This window comes from Saccopteryx bilineata, chromosome 5, assembly GCF_036850765.1.
Source record: "Saccopteryx bilineata isolate mSacBil1 chromosome 5, mSacBil1_pri_phased_curated, whole genome shotgun sequence".
NCBI lineage: Eukaryota > Metazoa > Chordata > Mammalia > Chiroptera > Emballonuridae > Saccopteryx > Saccopteryx bilineata.
The window spans coordinates 138,455,440-138,476,433 of NC_089494.1; the positions used below are offsets into that span (position 1 = coordinate 138,455,440).

Genomic DNA, 20,994 nt, shown 5'->3' on the forward strand with positions numbered 1-20,994 from the left:
TTCTGTTTTGTTTTGTTTTTAAATCTAGAACACAGTTGTGTTCCTGGTCCCACTGGGGAAGAGATTTGTCACCATACATACTTTTAACAAAAAAGGAAGAAAGAAAAGGAGGAAGAAGAGGGAGGGATTATAAACAAAGGGCAGATGAAGGATGGATAACACAGGGAAGAGTCATGGAAAGGGTTCAGAGAGAGAGAGTTCTCCATCCCTCTTCAAGGTGCTTCTAACATGATCTCTCATTAAAGAGAAAACTCCTTAGGAGATGGTACAAAGTTTTAATAAAGAAATAAGAAGAAATAGATAAACAGTGAGTCAGTTGAACTGAGGAAAGATATGGAGGGAAACCATGACAAAAAGCCACGAGATGCAGAATAAACAGGACTGAGCTCACCAGCTGGGTACGGAGCATGGCTTAAGCACACAAAGTGTAAAGGAAAAGAACAGAGATTCTCTTGGCTCTCTGGGCCTGGGTGAGCTGGCTGTAACTCATTATAGGGCACACACAAAACTGACGTGAAAACACAGCTTGGCAAAACTCCTGAAAGCCTCATGGGCATCACACAGAAAACGGCAGCCACGAACAGAGGAAGCACACGGCGTGGTGCGCTCGGCAGCAGCACACACCGCCAGTGAGATCGTGGAACAGCGCTCATAACATGTGGAGGAAAAGAAATGTTAAGGTAAGTATATTTTACCTAACTGCACTGAGCTTCAAACTCCAGCAGGGAAGAATTCAGGGTTTGAGGCTTTCTGGAAATAACCATGAAGTGACACAAGGTAGCTACCCAAGAGAATGATGCAAGAACTCAGAAAAGGAGAGGGTATAGTAAAAAAGACTTGTGGTGGATTCAGTGTAAACACAGAAAAAAGATCATGTGACCCTACAAATATGGTTACAGACACTCTACACTACAAAGGCTAAACTTTGACAGTGTTAAGGAATAATGTAACAACACCAGGAAATGGGAAAAAAAGGAGATGGGAGGAGGCCTAACTGCTAACTTCATCCATCCTAGCAGGGAAATAGTAGATACTGTCTGGCATTGAATTGAAATGAAACTAACCTTTTAAACTTCAGCAAAAGCCAAAAACTCTTGAAATAAAGGTAAACATTTATCTTAACTGCAACACAGAGTAACATGCTAAATAAAGTCTTGGATTATGGTACAACTTCAAATATTAATGAGAGAAAGTGTAACTAAGATGTTTTATTGATTAATGCAGTTTATTGGTCCCTGCTGATACTTTGGTTACTTAAAAATGCAAATCTCTAAACTCAAAGCAGAGATGAGGTGTCTTTACAAAGAAATGAAAAGATCATGGTGTTGATAATCATCAACTCATATCAAGCAGTCATTAAATCTAGTTCCTAAATAATATTTGCCAAACATTTCAAGGTCACTATAAATTAGATTGCCATTTTAAACTAGTTGTTTTCACATTTTATCTTAAGTAAAAAATATCTTTGAGAAACATGAGCAAAGATTTCTTGACCCTTGAATATACTACTCAATAAGGTAAGTCCCAATTGCAAAGAAATTGGTTAAATTTAAGTTTAAATGCCCATTTTGAGTAACTCATACAAAGCAGCTCCCAAAAGTCCAACAAAAACTATTCATATCATCAGTTTTGTGAACACAAACTTCCACAACCAGTGAGGAATACAGACACTAGTGAAAGTGCTGGTCTGAAAATTAGGATATTTGAGATATGACCCAGCAATTAACCTGTTTTAAAATGGCCAAGATTCAATTGCTCTGGCTTTAGTTTTCCGAGCTCTAAGATAAGAAACCAGAAGAAAAGTTCCTTTCCAGCAATAACAGGCTAAATTTTTACACTTGTTCTTTGGAGAAAAAAGGAAGACAGATGATACAGGAACTGAACTAGGTCCTGGGACAAGGGGGTGCAGGCCCCCCCATTTCTGCAGAACACCACATGACCGCAGCTCTTTCCCCCTTGGTCTCAGTTTCCTCTGGTTATGTGAGTCAAGGTCAATGGCAAATTGTATGAAAGCAATGGTTCTTTACTCTGTTTTTATTGTTGTGTTAAGCACGTATCAACTTAACTTACTCCTAGGAATTATTTACAACTTCTCAGCATATTTTAGCAACTGCCTCTTCCTTTATTTGAATCCCTTCATTTGTTGCTACATGGGAGCATAGATACTCATCAGTGATCTTCCCCAGGGAGTGCTCATTCAATTGCCTTTTCCTTGTAAAATAGCTCCAAGACAAGTAACCATGTTTGAAAGCCATTCAGCTCTTATTTGGGAACTTTTCCTAGAAGGGGAAGTCAGGAAGAAAAGCATAAGAAGGTATTTCAGGTGGGCAAAAGTAAGTTATCAGTTCTTAATGTTCTGGTCCTAAATGGACCTTACTATATCCCCTAGCTTCACCTGTCTCTTACTGGATTCTCTGTCTTGGATAGAGAAGGGGTCTGCGCCTCTCAACCCTGAGACCTAGTATGAGTTCACCTGTGATGACTTAGTGGCTGTTCGCTAGACACTCGAACTCAAGTCTTAGGCTCTTCCAGTCATCATGTCACCTAAGAAGAGTTATTTCAGAGAAGGTTGTCTGTATTTCAAACTTGTGGATTTGGAATATTTAAGATTTGCTAACAATGTATTTGCTAATGTTAATGTGAAGTAAATAGAATATAATGTTAAAAAAAAGAATATAATGTTGAATACTTTTAAGCATTCACCTAATAAAGCCACTGTTAAACATGGTTGGGCTAAAAAAATAAAAATATAAATAATTCCTCCTGAAGTTCTCAGGAGGTGGGTAGGAGTGCGAGGAGGTGGGTGACACTGCCACTAGCTCGTTGCTCAATGAGACCTCTTCTCCTAGATTTCATATGGACGATTCCTTTACACTTGATCTCAGTCCAAAGTCCAAGGCGTGATGACAATTCTTTTATCCCTTTTAGTCAAGATAATATTTTCCAAAATAAAATTTACTTAGAATATAAGTATGCACACACACACACCCATGTGTGCATGTGTACACATACACCAAACAAAAACATCCCACCAAAACATAGAAAGAAATATGTATCAACAGATTCCTAATCTCAAAATATCTAAAAATTAGGCGCTTAACTGCCTTGATAATTAAACATGGGGACCAACTCTCCTGCCCCCACCAACTTGAAAACATTATATTAATATTTAAAAAAATACAATAGCTTAAAGTTAAGAAGAAATATTGGAAACAAGCAAAATACGTCCAAAATTATTGCTGTAGTGTGTGTTATTGTGTCTGTGCTTACCTGCTAGAAACCATGAAAGGATGGTGCATAACAGGTGCAGGATCTCATGGGTACTCTCCAGTGTGGGCTGTCACGAACACTGGTCGAACCTCTCAGCCTGACTTGCAATGCTACCAGTGCCCTGGTCTCTTCAGTCCTATTTCTGAGTTCTTCCCTTGTAACTTGGATTAAATGCTTGCCTTTCTGTGAACAAATCACCTTGCTTTCATGATTTTGCTCAAGCTGTACTTTCCAGCAATAATGTTCATCTAGTGTTAACTCTATTTCTCATGATTAAGTCATGCTTATCCCTTGCAGTGCTGATTTAAAGGCTGCCTTCTGGATAAGCCCACCTGTCCTGTACCTGCTAGCAGACAGACACTCCATTTCTTTGAAATTTCACAGGATGTTATTGGGATTCCTTTCATGGGACTGAAACTTCTTATTTGGTGTAACAGTTATTTACATGCTTGTCTTACACCTTTCACTAAAAAGTAACCCCCCACAGTACAGAACCTACAGCTACTTCAGCTGCCAGACCCCTTGTATAGCAACTCACCCAGAGCTTTACACAAGGGCCTCAGTAAATACTGGCACAACATGATGTGTTGCCTCAATCCATGATTTCTATAATAGCAAGTATTGTATTACAATTGGTACTGGGTTGAATAAGGAGGTGGAAAAAATTCAGTCTTGCTATGGACTGAAAACAGAAAGTAGGAGAGTAGCCCTGGATGGTTGGCTCGGTGGTAGGGTTTCGGCCTGGTGTGCTGATGTCCCCAGTTCAATTCTCAGTCAGGTACACAGGAGAAATGGCCATCTACTTCTTCATCCCTCCCCTTTCTCACTTCCTCCCTCCACTCTCATAGCCATGGCTTTATTAATTCAAGTGCATCAGCCCCAGGTGCTGAGGATGGCTATGTGGAGCCTTTGCCTCAGGCACTAAACATAGCTTTGTAGTAAGCATGGCCCCAGATGGGGGTTGCTGTTGGATCCCAGTTAGGGCGCATGCAGAAATCTTTCTCTATCTTCCCTCCTCTCACTCGGAAAAGAAGAGAAGAAAGAAAGAAAGTAGGAGAGAAGGATACATCAAGACAATGCCTCAATTTCTGGTTAGCACAAAAGGATGACTGGTGGTGCCATTAATAAGACAGAGAACAAAGAACCAACTTTGGGTGGGACAGTGTAAGTCAATTTAGGACATGTTGAGTTTGAAGTGTCTTTGAAATATTTGATATTGAAGTGGAGACAAAAATCAAAGGATGTATATTTTAAGAGCAGCCAGGATACCATTTTAGAAGCCTTATGAATTAAGGGAAAGAAGTAAATGTTCCAAAGAGTGAATAATTCTCACTATGACATGGCCACAGCCATTAGAGAAAAATTATTTTTCTCAGAAAGAAAATAAAATGGAGGCATGCATCGTATTGCACTGAAAGAACCTTATTACATTTGCTATTGATTTTTCTGTTTTCTCCTTTCATTTTTTTTTTTGTAAAATCAAAATTCTATTCAAGTAAATTTTCATTATATAAAGTCCTACACCTAAATAATCGACAGCTTGAACCAGGCACTTTTAGCATTAATTGGTTATACATTTTTGTAGCTTGTGTTTCATTTGCTAATCCTTTGAGAAATGTGTCAAAGTTGCCTTATATCCTGGTTTAAAAACCATATATTCTGCCACAAGTGGGATAGTTGCACAGTGCCTCAAATATGGCTAGTATTTTTGGCTTAAGAGATAACTATGTTTGAGTTACTAAATTCTTACATAGATTCCTTTTGCTTTTATAAAATTACATGTAAAATATAATTTATGTATATCAAAGTTAATCACCACCAGAATTTTGAGCATGTCAAATTCAATATTAAAGGTATTTTGCTTTGTATATAAAAAAGGAAATTTAAAGGATACCATGTTAATAATGTAACCATCACAGAAAAAAATGACCCCCTGCTCCAGTGCTGACCAATCAGCGGAGACCACAACCCTAAAAGGACTCACTTGGAGAGCTGATGAACATTCCATTGAGTTCTTCCCTGGGACCTGCCCTAAGATCTCCATGCTTAAAATCCCTTAGGACTGATGACCAGGGCGCTCTCCCTCCTGGGTGCACACCTGGGCCTTTCCCTTCCACCTTACCCTCTTCTTCCCCCACAAGCATGCATCTCCTAAACTCTAAGGGTCCCCATGAGACCTGCAACCAGAGGGGCAGTGGGCGGTGCCAGCTCGTCCTGGACTAACCCCCTGAACTTGTCTCTGTGGCCCCCTCTTCTCTGACTTCAGTGAGCCAAAGCAGCCCCACCCAGGCTCTCCTGTTGCTTCTTCTATTCTAGGCCCTTCCTTGTTTCACTGACCCCAACCTTATTAAACTTACTCTCAAAATCAGTTGGACTTGTGAGATTTTTCCTGCACAAAGTCAAGAACCCACACACTACTGCAAAGCCCTAGGCAGACACAAAGGGCAGGTCTCTGTCAGGTAACAGCATCAAGTATCAGCTTTGTTAGCTCTGTTGATTGGGTGCAGTCAGATTTTATTTTATTTTTATTTATTTACTTATTTTAATATTTGTTAAGCGAGAACTGGCCAGGGCTGCAGTCAGATTCTAGATAAATTTTATCAATGTTGGGAATTGTGACAAATCAAATAATTCTGCATGATCTTGATGAGAACTACTTTAGCCTAAGGTGCTGCCAGTGGTATCCCAGAGCCTAGTGTCTTTTTCCCGAGTATGTCTCACATGTTGGAACTAGTATAAAAATGCTGAGAGCAGTGAAGTCTTCCCTCCTCCTATGACTTGGGACTAAGATCTGTAGTCTAAAAAGTGCTGTGGGTTCATCATAACTCAAGCTCCACTCCCACCTCTTTCAAACATACACTTGTCAAAGACAAAAGATAAGTATTCAATGGACTTAACAGATCAGATACACAGTGGAAAAGAGTGCAGAAACCATAGGCTGAGTCGAAGTCGAGGACTAGAAATAGGCAGAGACCTGGAAGGTAAAGGAACTGAAACAGCCACTGCACAATGAAGGTCTTGACCTAGATGCAGGGAGAGCATGAAGTCTCTCTTGTATGGAAGAGAAGACTGAAAATATTCTGCACCTTCTCCCTTCCATGGAGCCAGGTGCCTGGAATTGCAGGATGGAGCAGAGACATGGGGTCTACTTCATACTGGCTTGGTGACTAGGTCAGCAGTGTCCTCAGAGTCATGACAGGTAGAAAGGCCTTGGACTAGGGGACTCCTAAAGCAACATTATGGCAAAGGCAAATCCCCAAAACAGGAGAACAGAATGCCAAAAGAAAGAAAAAGCAAAACAAACAAAAAATACCTCATTAAAGATAAGTAAACTAAAATTTAAACCATAGAAGGAAACCATAAACTTGTCTCCATAAACTCACCATCCAGGACAGTTTGCCCTTATTGAAATACAAATAAAAAATGACTCTTAAATGGTATAGGGTCAAAAAAAAAAAAAAAAAAAAAAAAAAAAAAAAGGAAAGAATTACATTCACAAAAAAGAAAAAGAAATTAGCAATATATGAACAACCAGATATAAAAAGTCAGATATGAATAAAGAATAAATGGTTTAAAAAACAGTGAGAAACTTGAAAAAATTACAGATATTAATAGAAATATCAGCACAAAGAATAAGTATCTAGAATAAATTCAGACTAGGCCTAGTCTAAGAAAGAATTACTCAATTGGAAAACAATTCTGAAGAAACTCTTCAATTGATAAGATTGGTAAATGGATGACAATATGAAAAAGAAATGATAAGACATATAAAGTAAAGCAGGACATTCCCATGTTTATCTCTTAGAAGTAAAAGAAAAATAAAAAGGATCAACATTTAAAGAAATAATGACTAAAAAATTTCCACAGTTGTGTAAGACATGAGTTCTCATACTGCAAACACATTCTAAGTTCTTTGCTGGATAAACAAGAATACATTTTGTGACTCACAAACAGAAATATTGAGACTAACACAGTGGCCAATACATAGCAGTTTTCAATATTTTTTATCACTAGAATTTAGAACACCAGGCTTACAACCCAAAGATAACGTCTCCCTCCAGAACAGATGAGAGTTTTGTTTGCTCTCTTCCAGAATAGTAAAGATAGTGTTTGCTCCAGGGATAATTTTGGACAGGTTTCTCAGCAGCCTCTTTAAAAGATAAGCTTCCCAAGCTTAGGGTTCTGCAACTGTAAGGCAAACCCACTGTCTATTTCAGGGGTCAGGAAACTTTTGGCTGAGAGAGCCATGAATGCCACATATTTTAAAATGTAATTCCGTGAGAGCCATACAATGACCCGTGTATGTTACGCATTATCCAATAAAAATTTGGTGTTGACCCAGAGGACAGGTGTGATTGGCTCCAGCTACCCGCAACCATGAACATGAGCAGTAGGAAATGAATGGATTGTAATACATGAGAATGTTTTATATTCTTTTTTTTTTTTTGTATTTTTCTGAAGCTGGAAACGAGGATAGACAGTCAGACAGACTCCCGCATGCGCCCGACAGGGATCCACCCTGCACGCCCACCAGGGGGCGATGCTCTGCCCACCAGGGGGTGATGCTCCGCCCCTCCGGGGTGTCGCTCTGTCGCTACCAGAGCCATTCTAGCGCCTGGGGCAGAGGCCAAGGAGCCATCCCCAGCACCCGGGGCCATCTTTGCTCCAATGGAGCCTCGGCTGCGGGAGGGGAAGAGACAGAGAGGAAGGAGAGGGGGAGGGGTGGAGAAGCAGATGGGCGCTTCTCCTGTGTGCCCTGGCCGGGAATCGAACCCAGGACTCCTGCACGCCAGGCCGACGCTCTACCGCTGAGCCAACCGGCCAGGGCGAGAATGTTTTAATATTCTTAACGTTATTATTTTTTTTTATTAAAGGTTTGTCTGCGAGCCAGATGCAGCCATCAAAAGAGCCGCATCTGGCTCACGAGCCATAGGTTCCCGGCCCCTGGTCTAACTCTAAATGATACCTACTTAGAACATCACCCCTAGGATTTGTGAGGCAAGGACAATGGACATGATCATAAAACTTGTGCTGCTAACTTAACTGTGAGTAATCAAGTTCTTTGGCTCTGATCCAGAAGTCTTGAAATTTCTCCCAGCCTTCATGAACTTGGCAGGACAATTTACTAGCTTGTAGGTAGGGTAAAGTTTCAGATCCTTTCTATACAGTGTTGGTGCACTTTAATTTCTGTTTGATTTGTTTGCTTGTTGTGGACTGGATTGAGGATTGGATTGTGGAAGACTATGAAACTATATTCACACAAAGATAAAAAGATGGGCATATATGAGCCCAAGACCATCTCTTTGCTGTACATTCCATGCCTGCTTCCTTCTTTTTGGTATGACATTAATTCACAAATTAAATTTTTCCTCATTACGTGTGTATTAGCTCTGTCTCTCTAACAAAGTTATTAACTTACATTGGCAAGGATTAATATCTCCCAAGATAGTCCACAATTGTTAGGTCCTTTACACTCATGTGAATAAAACTTAGGCTTTGGGATCAGGATTTGTCTTCCTGCAAAGTCATTCATTACATGTACAGCCTTGTAAAAATTAGTGAGTCTCTGAAACATCAGTTCTTCTCAGCCATGAAAATGTGGTGTCTAACACATCTCCTCAGGATTGTTGTAAAAGTGTGTAAGTAATGTAAAGTGCTCATGCAATGTCTGGCACATAGCAGGCATCAAGGAAATAGGAATTAAATATGTAAAACTGAAACAGGAATTCAAATATAACTGTCTTTAAGTCAGAGTCTATTTTCTACCCACTTATACCAACTCCCTGAATAGTGAAACTAATAGGATTCTCAAGAATGAATTTAAATGACGAAAGACTAGTCTTTGACTTGCCAGTTTCATCTACAATAATTTATCTTTTTAAAAAATTTTTTTTTCATTTTTCTGAAGCTGGAAATGGGGAGAGACAGTCAGACAGACTCCCGCATGCGCCCGACCGGGATCCACCCGGCACGCCCACCAGGGGGCGATAATCTGCCCATTCTGGGCATCGCCATGTTGCGACCAGAGCCACTCTAGTGCCTGAGACAGAGGCCACAGAGCCATCCCCAGCGCCTGGGCCATCTTTGCTCCAATGGAGCCTTGGCTGCGGGAGGGGAAGAGAGAGACAGAGAGGAAAGCGCGGCAGAGGGGTGGAGAAGCAAATGGGCGCTTCTCATGTGTGCCCTGGTTGGGAATCGAACCCGGGTCCTCCGCACGCTAGGCCGACGCTCTACCGCTGATCCAACAGGCCAGGGCCTCTACAGTAATTTATCTTAAGGAAATAACAAGAGTTTATGTACAGATCTTTTCATTATGGTGACACTTATTCGAGTAAAAACAACTAGAAACAACCTAAATGTCTAATAATAGGGAATTATTTAAATTAGTCATTGAATAGTCATGCTAGAGAATGTTGTGCAGGAATTGAAAAATTTGTGGTAGTAAATATGACATGGATATTCACTATTCAGTGAAGGAAGGCAGTCTCCAAAACACATAAAAATATTACTCCAATTTTGTTTTAAAATGTATTTTTATTCATTAGGTATTAGAAGGTTATAGATTAAAATGTTAAGCTTAATTGATTTTTATGTACCACACTTCTCTGTATCTTCTAAATTTCCTAAAATAAACACATATATTATCTATAATAAGTAAAAAACAAAGTCAATATTATAAATACACAGTAGATTATTAAAAATCCAAATAGGAAGTGTAAAAAAGATATTAAAAATCAATTTTGAATATAATTCAATCAGGGAAAGTGATACCAACAAGTGTCATAATGTCTTTCAAATTTTACGTTCCTTTTTAAACCTCAAATCTAAGAATCTTACTTTAGAGAGGAGCAGAGAAGACATGAAATATATGCCAATACTAACCACCTACATAAGTTTACATTCTTTGTTCTGATGAATTTTTTTAAAAAAATGTTGCTGGTAATTTTTACCAATTTGGGGATGCAACTCAACATGTGACAATCACTTTTCATGCAAGTGCCCCTTATCTCCAAATCACAACCAGGAACGTTTTTCATTTTTTGTATTTTTCTGAAGTTAGAAACAGGGAGGCAGAGAGACAGACTCCCATATGCACCCAATGGGAAGCCACCCCACATGCCCACCAGGGGGCGATGCTCAGCCCATCTGGGGCATTGCTCTGTTGCAATTGGAGACATCCCAGCACCTGTGGCAGAGGCCATGGAGCCATCCTCAGAGCCGGGGGGCCAACTTTGTTCCAGTGGAGCCTTGGGTGCGGGAGGGGAAGAGAGAGATAGAGAGAAAGGAGAAGAGGAAGGGTAGAAAATCAGATGGACTCTTCTCCTGTGTGTCTGGCTGGGAATTGAACCCAGGACTTCCACACACAGGGTTGATGCTCTACCGCTGAGCTAGCTGGCCAGGGCCACAACCAGGGACTTTAAACGAGTTCTTTTCTCACCTTAATAACTACTTCATTATAAACTTGTTCAGTCTTTAGCTGATCCTTGGGCTTGTGGAAAGAAGATATTATTTGATTACCTGGCCTTCTCGGTGCCTCCCACACATTGATAGGCATCAATGAATTCCATTAGTTGTTTTTGCAACACTGCATCTTTGCCCTCAATTTGAGTGATGAATTTATGCTGTAGGAGATCTGACACTGTTGGACGCTTCTCATAATCTTTTGTCAAGCATCTGCACTGGCCAGAAAGAACATGCAATTATTAGATAAATTATGATTCATATTCCTAAAAACTACTTTAATGTAAGAGAACATTGCTCCTCATAATCGCTCAGCCCAGGAAACATTGCAAAAAATGTTACGCTAGAATACGACGCAGTGAATGTTTGTGAAAGTGCACACATCTGTGACTCAGCGGCAGTGCTGCCCACCTCCGTCTACGCACTCCTTCCCCAGGCCCCTGGCGAGCACTACTGCGTGGTGATGGTTAAACTCTGTCTCCACAGCAAGTCTTCTTTACAAATCAGTAGCTAAATATAAAAAACAATGAATGCCTATCCAAAATTCAAATTTTCAGTTTCGCTTCCTCATGCTCTTAAATGCTTCTCAATTGATCTAGTTTCTCCTACGTGATAAAATGGCGAAACCATTTGAGAAGGCTAATGCGCTGAGGATGTTTAAATTCCCATGGCAGTAGATGCTTTCTGAGGTCATACAGTAGATGTGCAGGTCACACTTGCTGAAAGGTCTGACCAGTGCAGTCACAAGAAAGGAAGCGCAGAATGAGAGCACCTGAAGCAACTTCACAGTATGAGCGTTTGAACAAACTTGCAATGTTCAATCAGCTTGATGGCCGTCTTCAAATATGTGCAGGAGGGATTAGACCAGGCATAGCCAACATACGACCCACGGGCCAGATCCAGCCTGTATAATGAGTTTATGCGGCCCATAATTAAATTTTTAATATTCTCTGCTACTTTAAAATCTCAGCTACTCAGAAGTGAAAACATCTTTGGAAACCGAGATATTTAAAAAGATAGTGATATGCGGAAAAGAATTCCACATGTGACTAATCTAGGGTTAACTTCCAATAATTGGTCAAATGGATTCGTGCTACTTCTTTATCTTTAAAAAAAAATTCCATTATAAAGATTTACAACTTTTGTACTCGTCTGTACTCGATAGGAACTGTTTGACGTTTCGCGGCGATGTGAAACCCACATTCTTTTAGGCGGAGTTTGCCAGTGCATACCCAAGGTCAAACAATTTGTTATTTTTGCAGTCAAGTGTGCTGAATCAAGTGGCATTATAGCATAGACAATAGCTGCGGTTGATAACTGAAAATGTGTCCAGGCTGTTTGTAAAATGAAATAATTGTTTTATTTGCTATATAACCCCTTCAAGCTCATTCTGTTAATTAAATATTGTTTCTATTGATTGTGATACAGTTTGGATATTTATACAGTATGTAATTATATTTTATTAAAATATATTTTTATTAAAATAATATTGTATATTAAAAATTTTCACTTACATTTATTCATAAACAAATTACATAATAAAATTTTGTTTACTTAAATGAATTGTTTTTGTATTTAATATTTTTTAATTTTAATATTTCGTCTGGCCCGTGGAAAAAGTTTTCTTTCTAATCTGTCCTGGGGGCAAAAACTGTTGGCTGTGCCGGGACTAGACAGCACTCAGTGATCACAGGGACAACACCGAAGATGGGCTGGTGAGATTAATGGAGAAACAGATCTAGGTCTGTAGAAATAAGAACTTTTATTTAAAAAAATTTTTTTTAATTCATTTTAGAGAGGAGAGAGAAAGGGGGAGAGAGAGACAGAGAGGGAGAGAGAGAGAAGGTGAGGAGGAGCTGGAAGCATCAACTCCCATATGTGCCTTGACCAGGAAAGCCCAGGGTTTCGAACCAGCGACCTCAGCATTTCCAGGTCGACGCTTTATCCACTGCACCACCACAGGTCAGGCCAGAAATAAGAACTTTTAAAAATAATATTTCCCAGAAATAAAGAGGGCCACATTGGGAAGTATGATTATTTTATTAGGGGTGTTTACTGATTGGATGACTGCTCAGTAGACATGTTTGAGAAGGATTTACACCCAAAACATAAGTTTGGGCTGTAGAAATTGATAATTCCTTTCCAACCTTGAGATTCTGAGGATCTGCGACTAGGAGGAAACTGGGCAGCGCTGGGCTGTCATTGGGCATACAGACACAGGAGAAAGGGGGACCTCAGCCTGGACTTGAGCAGTGCCGTTTCTAACCTGCACTGTTAGTCCTCCTGAAATGCTAGCCTGATCGTTTACTTTATTGGGCTTAACCAAAAGGATATTCCCAGATATGCCAAAATATGCTAGGGAATAAGGATGATGATATCTGAGAATACAGACTGGAGCTCTGAGTTTTCATTTAGTTTAATGGAAGGTGCTGACACCTGCAGTACTCGCCTCTAGGTTCTGAGTTCAGTCATATATGAAGTGATCTTCTTCAAGTAAAACTCCATCAAATATCTGATGTGTAACAGGCACTTCGCTGAGACACTGGAGTTACAGTATCATGTAAGGCATACTCAGGGCCCTGGAGCTGCTTATTGACCACTTAGATAGAAAGAAAGACGTCTAAGAAGGTATCCACATAAAGTGGCAATGTTACTAGAGGAAGACAAATAAAACACAATGGTAGCATACGGAACAGAAAATACTGTCTTGTAGGCAATCAGTGAATGTTTCTTAGAGGTGAAATGGTGTGAAATATGTCAGTCACCAGGTTTCAGCAAGTATCTCCATAGAGGGATCTGCAAACAGAGGGCATTATTATGAATCCTGGGAACCCTTCAAAGTTGTCAATGAGCCTCCTAAGAGATGTGTGAAATTTGATTGCAGTTTATTAAATATTCTCTAGTGCATAATACACTATATACTCGGTAATGACTAAGTGAAAACTAAGGAAAAAAAGATTAGCATTCTTTTTTTGGGTTTCCACCACCATTAAATTTACACCTCCTATATTTGTAAGAATAAACACATATTCTTCATAGAAAAACCAGTGATAGCAGTTATGTGTGAGTATGACTGGTTCCTTTCCTTTCTTCACCCTTTCTACATTTTCTGAATGGAGTTTGACACCAAATCTTAATGACCCTCTCTTCCCTTCACAATCTGAGGTCATCCCTTACCTATATTCATTCTTTTTTAATTTTTTAAAAAAAATGTACTGCGTTGACATGGTTTCAAGTGTCACATTCAAAATGACACCCTCTCCGCGATGTGCCCCATGCAAAGTCTCTTTCACCCCCATTCCCACCTTTGCCACCTCCCCTTTCCCTCTGGCTATTGCTAACCTGCTGTCTGTATGTCTTTGTTTTATATATATTATATATATATAATTTAGCTAATCCCGGTACCTTCTTTTATCCTGTCCCCCTTTTCCCCCTCCCCTCTGACAGCTGTCCCTCTGTTCCCTGTGACACTGCCTCTGTTTCTATTTTGTTCCTCAGTTTATTGTATTCATTAGATTCCACATATAAGTGAGATCATATCTCTTACCCTGATTTTTTTAAAGGTGATGTAATAATAATAATTGTAAAAAAAAAAAAGGTCTGTGGGACAACTGGCCACAGACCAATGTATAAGCAATTTATCTATATGATTATGTGATTTATCAACTGCAATAAATGTCCCCTGATAGTGACGAGAATTAATGGTAAAGAGAAACAAAGGGTTAAATTACAGACTAAAGAGATGGTGGGTGAGCAGGTGGGAGAAGCTGAGGGCAAAGCTGCAAAAGGCAGGGGGACAGAAGAGTGTGTTACCGGGTGATGAGAAGTCAGCATAACATCACTGTCAGTAAGTGAACAAACAGGACCCTAAGATCATTGTTTGAGCAACCATGAATTCACTGAACATTCACAAGACACAACAAAGGCGTGTTTTGAAGGAGATAATGGAGACCTCTGGGACTATTTAAGAGATAAAAAGTAAGAAGGAAACTCAGAAGCACAAAGGACTTGTAAAAGGCATATTTCAAAATTAGAAAGATGATATTTCTTTGACTGAAAAAAAAAAAAGAACTTTCTTGTTACTCACTTGCTAATGAAATCATTGAATTCTGCTGACCATATCTCAGGCTGCCTTAGTTTGGGGGATGGATTCCTAGAAAGATAAGAATCAAGGTTGGATTGTACACATGGGTTAGTCAGTGCCCAGCCAGAGGCAGAACAAGATGTATGACTCCAGTATGGCCCTCACAGGTCCTGCCAGGGAAAATCAAGTATTACCAACATCCAATTCAAAGGCAGATAATGAGTTATTAATCATTCTTTACATAAAATGACAGGTTTCTTGTTTCTCTGAAAGCTTTTAATAGATGACCCAATTTTTCTGATAATTTTTTTTTCTTTTAAAGAATCTTCTTACTTTTACCTGACAGCCCTAGGGTAGAAACTTCAATACTTAGCAGAATAGAAACAAGTAATACTGGGAAAAATATTTTGTTGCTTTAAGTCCTGCAGAAGTCTCTGAGGGACACCCAGGGCACACAGAGGGGACCTGAAAGGTACAGTTCAGAAGATGAGGGAACTGCAGCAGAGAAGAGCACACAGGACAAGGCCTGCACGAGTTGTTCGGTTGTTACTGAACACATGACTGGAGATACGGTTACAAAGTAAGGAACTGAAAAGGATGATTAGCTCTAAAGCTCTGAATGCCACCGAATTCCGTTCATTTTTAAACTGAACAAATCTTTTCTTTCTCAACTTGTTCATGAATACAAAAGGACCTCACATGGAAATGAGGCCCAACTGTAATCAAGCAACATTGATCAACCAGGTAGTTGAATTTGCACAAATACTGCTTTATGTTAATTCTGACAGCTCTTTGTTTTCATTAGTGGAATGGAAACATTTTGCCTTCAGTCCTGCATTTCTCCTTAAATAGCTTAGCATGAAATTAATGTACAGTAAATAGCTTAGCATGAAATTAATGTACAGTGTGTACTGGTTCATTACAGAGAAGCGCTCCTACTCATCTGCCCCAGATAACCGAACGCTCCCTTCACAACCCTCAGGACTGTTTGAAAACTGCTGATTTTCACATGAAAAGAAGTCATTCTTTCCTCCAACAATCTTGCTTTGTTTCTTGTCCTGAAAATTTCCCTTCTAAGAGATATATCGACTTGCTCTGAGGATGACAAAGTTTCAATGATTGTACCACACTCAGAACTGGGTAGCTTTTCAGATCCCCTTTTTTGTAATTGTTTCTAAAGCCAGTAGGAAGTTTCAGAATTCTGTCTGAGAGATACACTGGTGGTTTAAGAAGCAATAACTAAGATGATTCCATTTCCAGCAGTACTCATCAGTATGGCATGTACCAATGGTGACATCAGTCTGTGCAGAATCATCACCAAGAAAATAGCCCCAGGCTAACTACGGTCATTTAGCCGTAATTAAAATAGCTCAGGAGATACAGTGCTTCATGTTACATAGGAATGATGCGAGGCTTAGGAAATACAGATTTTTGCTGTTTTCCACAAATTTAATGGAATGTCTTAGACATGGTATAGAGCAAGCTTTCTGTTATTTGTAATATTTGTTTCCCCCACTTACCAAATAAGTCTCATATTTTACAAACCATAAGACCTAAAAGATATACTGTCATTGTTATGTGTTGTGATTCAGAACCTATAGCTAGGACAGAAAAGTCAAAAGTAAAATTATAAACAAAGTCAAATGCTTTGTCTTATACTGATTTTAATTATATGCTAAATATTCCAAATGGATCCATTTGGAAGTAAATATAAAACATTGGCATTAATTGTGAGGACTAGAAAACTACCCCCAGGACATTATACATGTGATTTTATGTTCTGTGGAAGCTGGGACCATAGAATTTGGTGGAGAATGTTGTAACAAATAGTAACATCCCACCTACCACTCTGCCCTGGACCTATCACCCACACCCTCTATAGGCATTCCATTAGAATTAAGGTACCAGGAAAAATCTTTAAGAAAGTCTTCAGAACATAACACACCTATAATAAAAATAGGCAGTCTTTTCATGTCAGTTTTCTGAACAATCTAGGAACTAACCAAGACGTATAAAATAGTATTTAATTATTAACAGAAAAGCAAGAGAAAATCCGTCAATATACACTCTGAAGGGTGGGGTTTATACAGATACAGATGCGCTTTCATGGCTCCAAAGAGATTATTCTTCTTAGTTTACTGTTCTACGTTAAGATATTAAAAACATTAGCATATTTTAAATAGTTATTTTATCAATACATTTTATATATAATTTTCTTAATTATTTTAAAGTTCTAAACAAAGATGTCTTAGCAAGCAGTAAAAATCGACAGTGAAACAAAGCAAATCACTGTTATACTGACTGTGGGCCAGGGTGCCGCACAAACTGATTTGGGAGCTGGTAAAGACTAGGAGAAATTGCTATGTCCTGAGGTCAAGTCCTTGCAAAAGAAAGAAGGCATACTAAGTATCAAGAGAAAGCTCTTCTACTTAGAGCAAGGAAATGAAACTATTGGACAAACACAGAATCTCAGTAGAATACTATTCCAGCCACTCTGCCCCAACCTGGTGAAATGTATCTGAGTATTTCCATGACAGGCATGATGGGTGCTCAGTGGCTGGAGGAAGACAACTGGGCTGCAGGCACTGGCCCAAGCGGCAGAATGCACTGACCTTGGTATTTTGAAGAGTGCTCTCATGGGATGCAGGTCTGCCAGAGGAGGATCTCCGTCCCCTAGCTCGATGGCCGTAATCCCCAGGGACCATGTGTCACACCTGGCATCATATGTTGTATCCAACTGCTGTTCACATGCAATCACCTAGTAGAAAATGTTTAAAAAGTGACACTTGTGACTTTAACAAGCATGTAGCAAGATGTTTAGAACAATGTGTGTTTAAGCTGATGAAGTTGGATAGCTATAAGTAAAGGCAGTACTTGGGAGAATAAAAATCAAATTATCAGTAGTAGTATTTTCATTCTGAGAACAGAATACCTTAGCAAACACAGGTTTGCAAACATAAGGGAAGAAGCCTATGAAAAGAAATATTTTTTGAAAACATCAAACAGAAAGGGCAAAGAAACAGTGTCTCAGATGAAATGAGATGGGATCAAATGCACAGCTAAAGATTGGGAAGTCAGAGTAGCTCAACGAACATCTGATGAGTAAATGAAGTGACTCATCTTGGCAAGATAAAGAATGTATCCGTAGTGAATTCAAAGTGAAGGAGGTAAAGAAAAATAGCTGGAGAGCAGTCTAATTAAATGGCCTGATCTTTCCTGGAAACGGGAAGGCAAGGGTACCTCAAGGAGAAATAAGGCAAACTTGAAGGAATACAATCAGTTTTATGCCATTAATAAAAAAATATATACGAAGTAAAAATAGACACTTGTTAAGATTTATCAGCTCTTACCTAGGAGCACACTAAACTATAAAATTACAACCAGGTTTTTAAAAATTCCACTAATCAAAGGATGTAAGTTAGAGAAAGAAAAATGGTGTTTTTTTTCCCCCAATATTATAAAATAGTATTATACAGAAGAATTACTAAATAATTACTTAAAATTTATTTCTAAATATGCGAATATAAATACAGATGGACTGCATGTAATGATTATAATATCATTGGTCACAAAAAGAAAATTCAACCTTTATTTTTTTAAAAACCATTTTTTACATTAAAAAAATGTCCTGTTTTCTGGCTCTAGCCAGGTGGCTCAGGGTATAGAGCATGTCATGAGGACTCCTCATGACAGAGCATGAGGTTGAGGACTCCTCCCCAGTCAGGGCACACAGGCAGCAGCCAGTGAGTGCACAACTAAGTAGAACAACGAGTTGATGCTTCTCTCTCTCTCTCAACCCCTTCCCCCTCTCCTTTCTTCTCTCTCTCAAATGAGTGGCAATTTGTTTTTTAATTTTACATTTTGTGAATTTTAACCCATAAGACAAATAAAAATGATTTTGGGATGATGGCAGGTTAAAGTTCTGTTATTTAACTACAGTATTATGACATGATACATAAAGTAAAAGAAATCTAAGGCCCTGTCTCAAATAACATTTCATCTTTCTGACTTCATTTAATATCAGGCTTAATACATAAACTATCCCTGTGCTGGCACACTGGAGTTTATTCAGCAACATTCACACACATGCCATCCAGGAAAGGTGACTCCTTCATAAATATCTTTATTCATACCTGATTTTAATAGCAAGGATGGAAAATGGTTTAAATATAAACATATGGGTGTGATTAGAAACATAAAAGAAAGGCAGCAATAAACATAACATGTAGGACAAGAGTTACTCCAGGAAGGAGGCACAAAGATGGGATAGAAGAGGAACACAGAAGCAAATGTGTGCTATTTGTTTAAGTAGTGAATTCATGGGCAAACAGATAAGGCCATAAACCAATCCAGTTCTTAGACCTGAAGGCCAATAATCAATACAGAAATAAATTATGTACCTGTGTGTGCATATCTATCTATCTACATATATCTATAACTATATATATTTACATATATGCATATATATGGGGAGGGAAGGAAGAAGGAGGAGGGAGAGAAAGAGAGAGAGAGAGAATAACTTTTAGAGTCAGGGTGATGATGGGGACATCCTACCAGCACTTCCTACCAATGTGTTTTTATTATCACAGGAGAGTGAATTGCTGAAATCACAGAGCATAGCCTGAAGTACTGGAAAAAACATAAGAGTCCCAAGTTTTGTATTAAAAATTCATGTGCAATAAAAAATGAGATATTACTCAGCCATAAAAAAATTAAATCTTACCATTTGTGACAGCATGCATAGACCTAAGTGAAATATGTCAGAGAAAGACAAATACCATATGATTTCACTTATCTGTGGAATTAAAAAAAAACTGAAACAGATTCATAGGTACAGAGAACAGACTGATGGTCATCAGAAGGGAGGGGTGTTAGGGGACTGGGTAAAAAAAGATGAAGGAACTGAGAAGTCCAAATTGGCAGTTACAGAGTAGTCAGGGGATATAAAGTACAACATAGGGAATATAGTCAATAAGATTGTAATAATTATATATGGTGCCAGGTGGATACTTGAAATATCAGGGGAAACATTTTGTAAAGTTCATGGTTGTCTTACCACTATGCCATACACCTGAAACTAGTACAAAATAATATTGAATGTACTGTAATTAAAAAATAAAATATAAAATAATTCATGTGAACAAAGATTCATAGAAATATTACTCATAACAGCCAAAAAGCAGAAACAACCCAAATGTGCATAAACTGGCAATTGATCAACAAAATGTGGTGTGTACATACATACAATGGAATATTATTCAGCCATTAAAAGGAGTGAAGTGTTGATATATGCTACAACATGGATGAACATTGAGAGAAAGAAGCCAGACACAAAGAACAAAGAAAACCCAAAACCAGCCGAAGAAAGGAGATAATAAAAATCAGAGCAGAAATAAATGAATTAGAGAACAGAAAAACTATAGAAAAAATTAATAGAACAAGGAGCTGGTTCTTTGAAAAGATCAACAAAATTGACAAACCCCTGGCAAGCCTCACCAAGGAAAAAAGAGAAAGGATGCATATAAACAAAATCCAAAATGAAAGAGGAGAAATCACCACACACATACAAATTATTGTAGAATACTATGAAAAACTATATGCCACCAAATTCAACAATCTAGAAGAAATGGATTAAGCCCTAGAACAATACAAGTTTCCTAGACTGAGTCATGAAGAAGCAGAAAGCCTAAACAGACCAATTGGCAGGGAAGAAATAGAAAAAATCTATTAAAAACCTCCTCAAATATAAAAGTGCAGGCCCAGACGGTTATACTAGTGAATTCTATCAAACATTCAAAGAAGACTTGGTTCCTATTCTACTCAAAGTCTTCCAAAAAATTGAAGAAGCAATACTTCCAAACACATTTTATGAGGCCAACATAACCCTTATACCGAAACCTGGCAAGGACGGCACAAAAAAAGAAAACTACAGACCAATATCTTTAATGAACACAGATGCTAAAATACTAAACAAAATACTAGCAAATTGAATACAACAACATATTAAAAACATAATACATCATGATCAAGTGGGATTCATCCCAGAATCTCCAGGATGGTTCAACATACGTAAAACGGTTAACGTAAAATACACCATATCAACAAAACAAAGAACAAAAACCACATGATCTTATCAATAGATGCAGAAAAGGCATTTGATAAAATACAACACAACTTTA

At 38.7% G+C, this 20,994-nt stretch overlaps 1 protein-coding gene across 1 annotated transcript in view; it reads right to left on the reverse strand.

The window, feature by feature from the left end:
* MYO3A (myosin IIIA) overlaps positions 1–20,994 on the reverse strand; it is a 240,824-nt gene that overhangs the window by 139,068 nt on the left and 80,762 nt on the right. The window contains exons 8-10 of the mRNA XM_066279445.1: positions 17,428–17,573; positions 14,819–14,884; positions 10,789–10,944 (exon numbers count right to left, since the gene is read on the reverse strand). Of these exons, the coding sequence (XP_066135542.1) occupies positions 10,789–10,944; positions 14,819–14,884; positions 17,428–17,573 (368 nt within the window). The remainder of the gene's footprint in view (positions 1–10,788; positions 10,945–14,818; positions 14,885–17,427; positions 17,574–20,994) is intronic.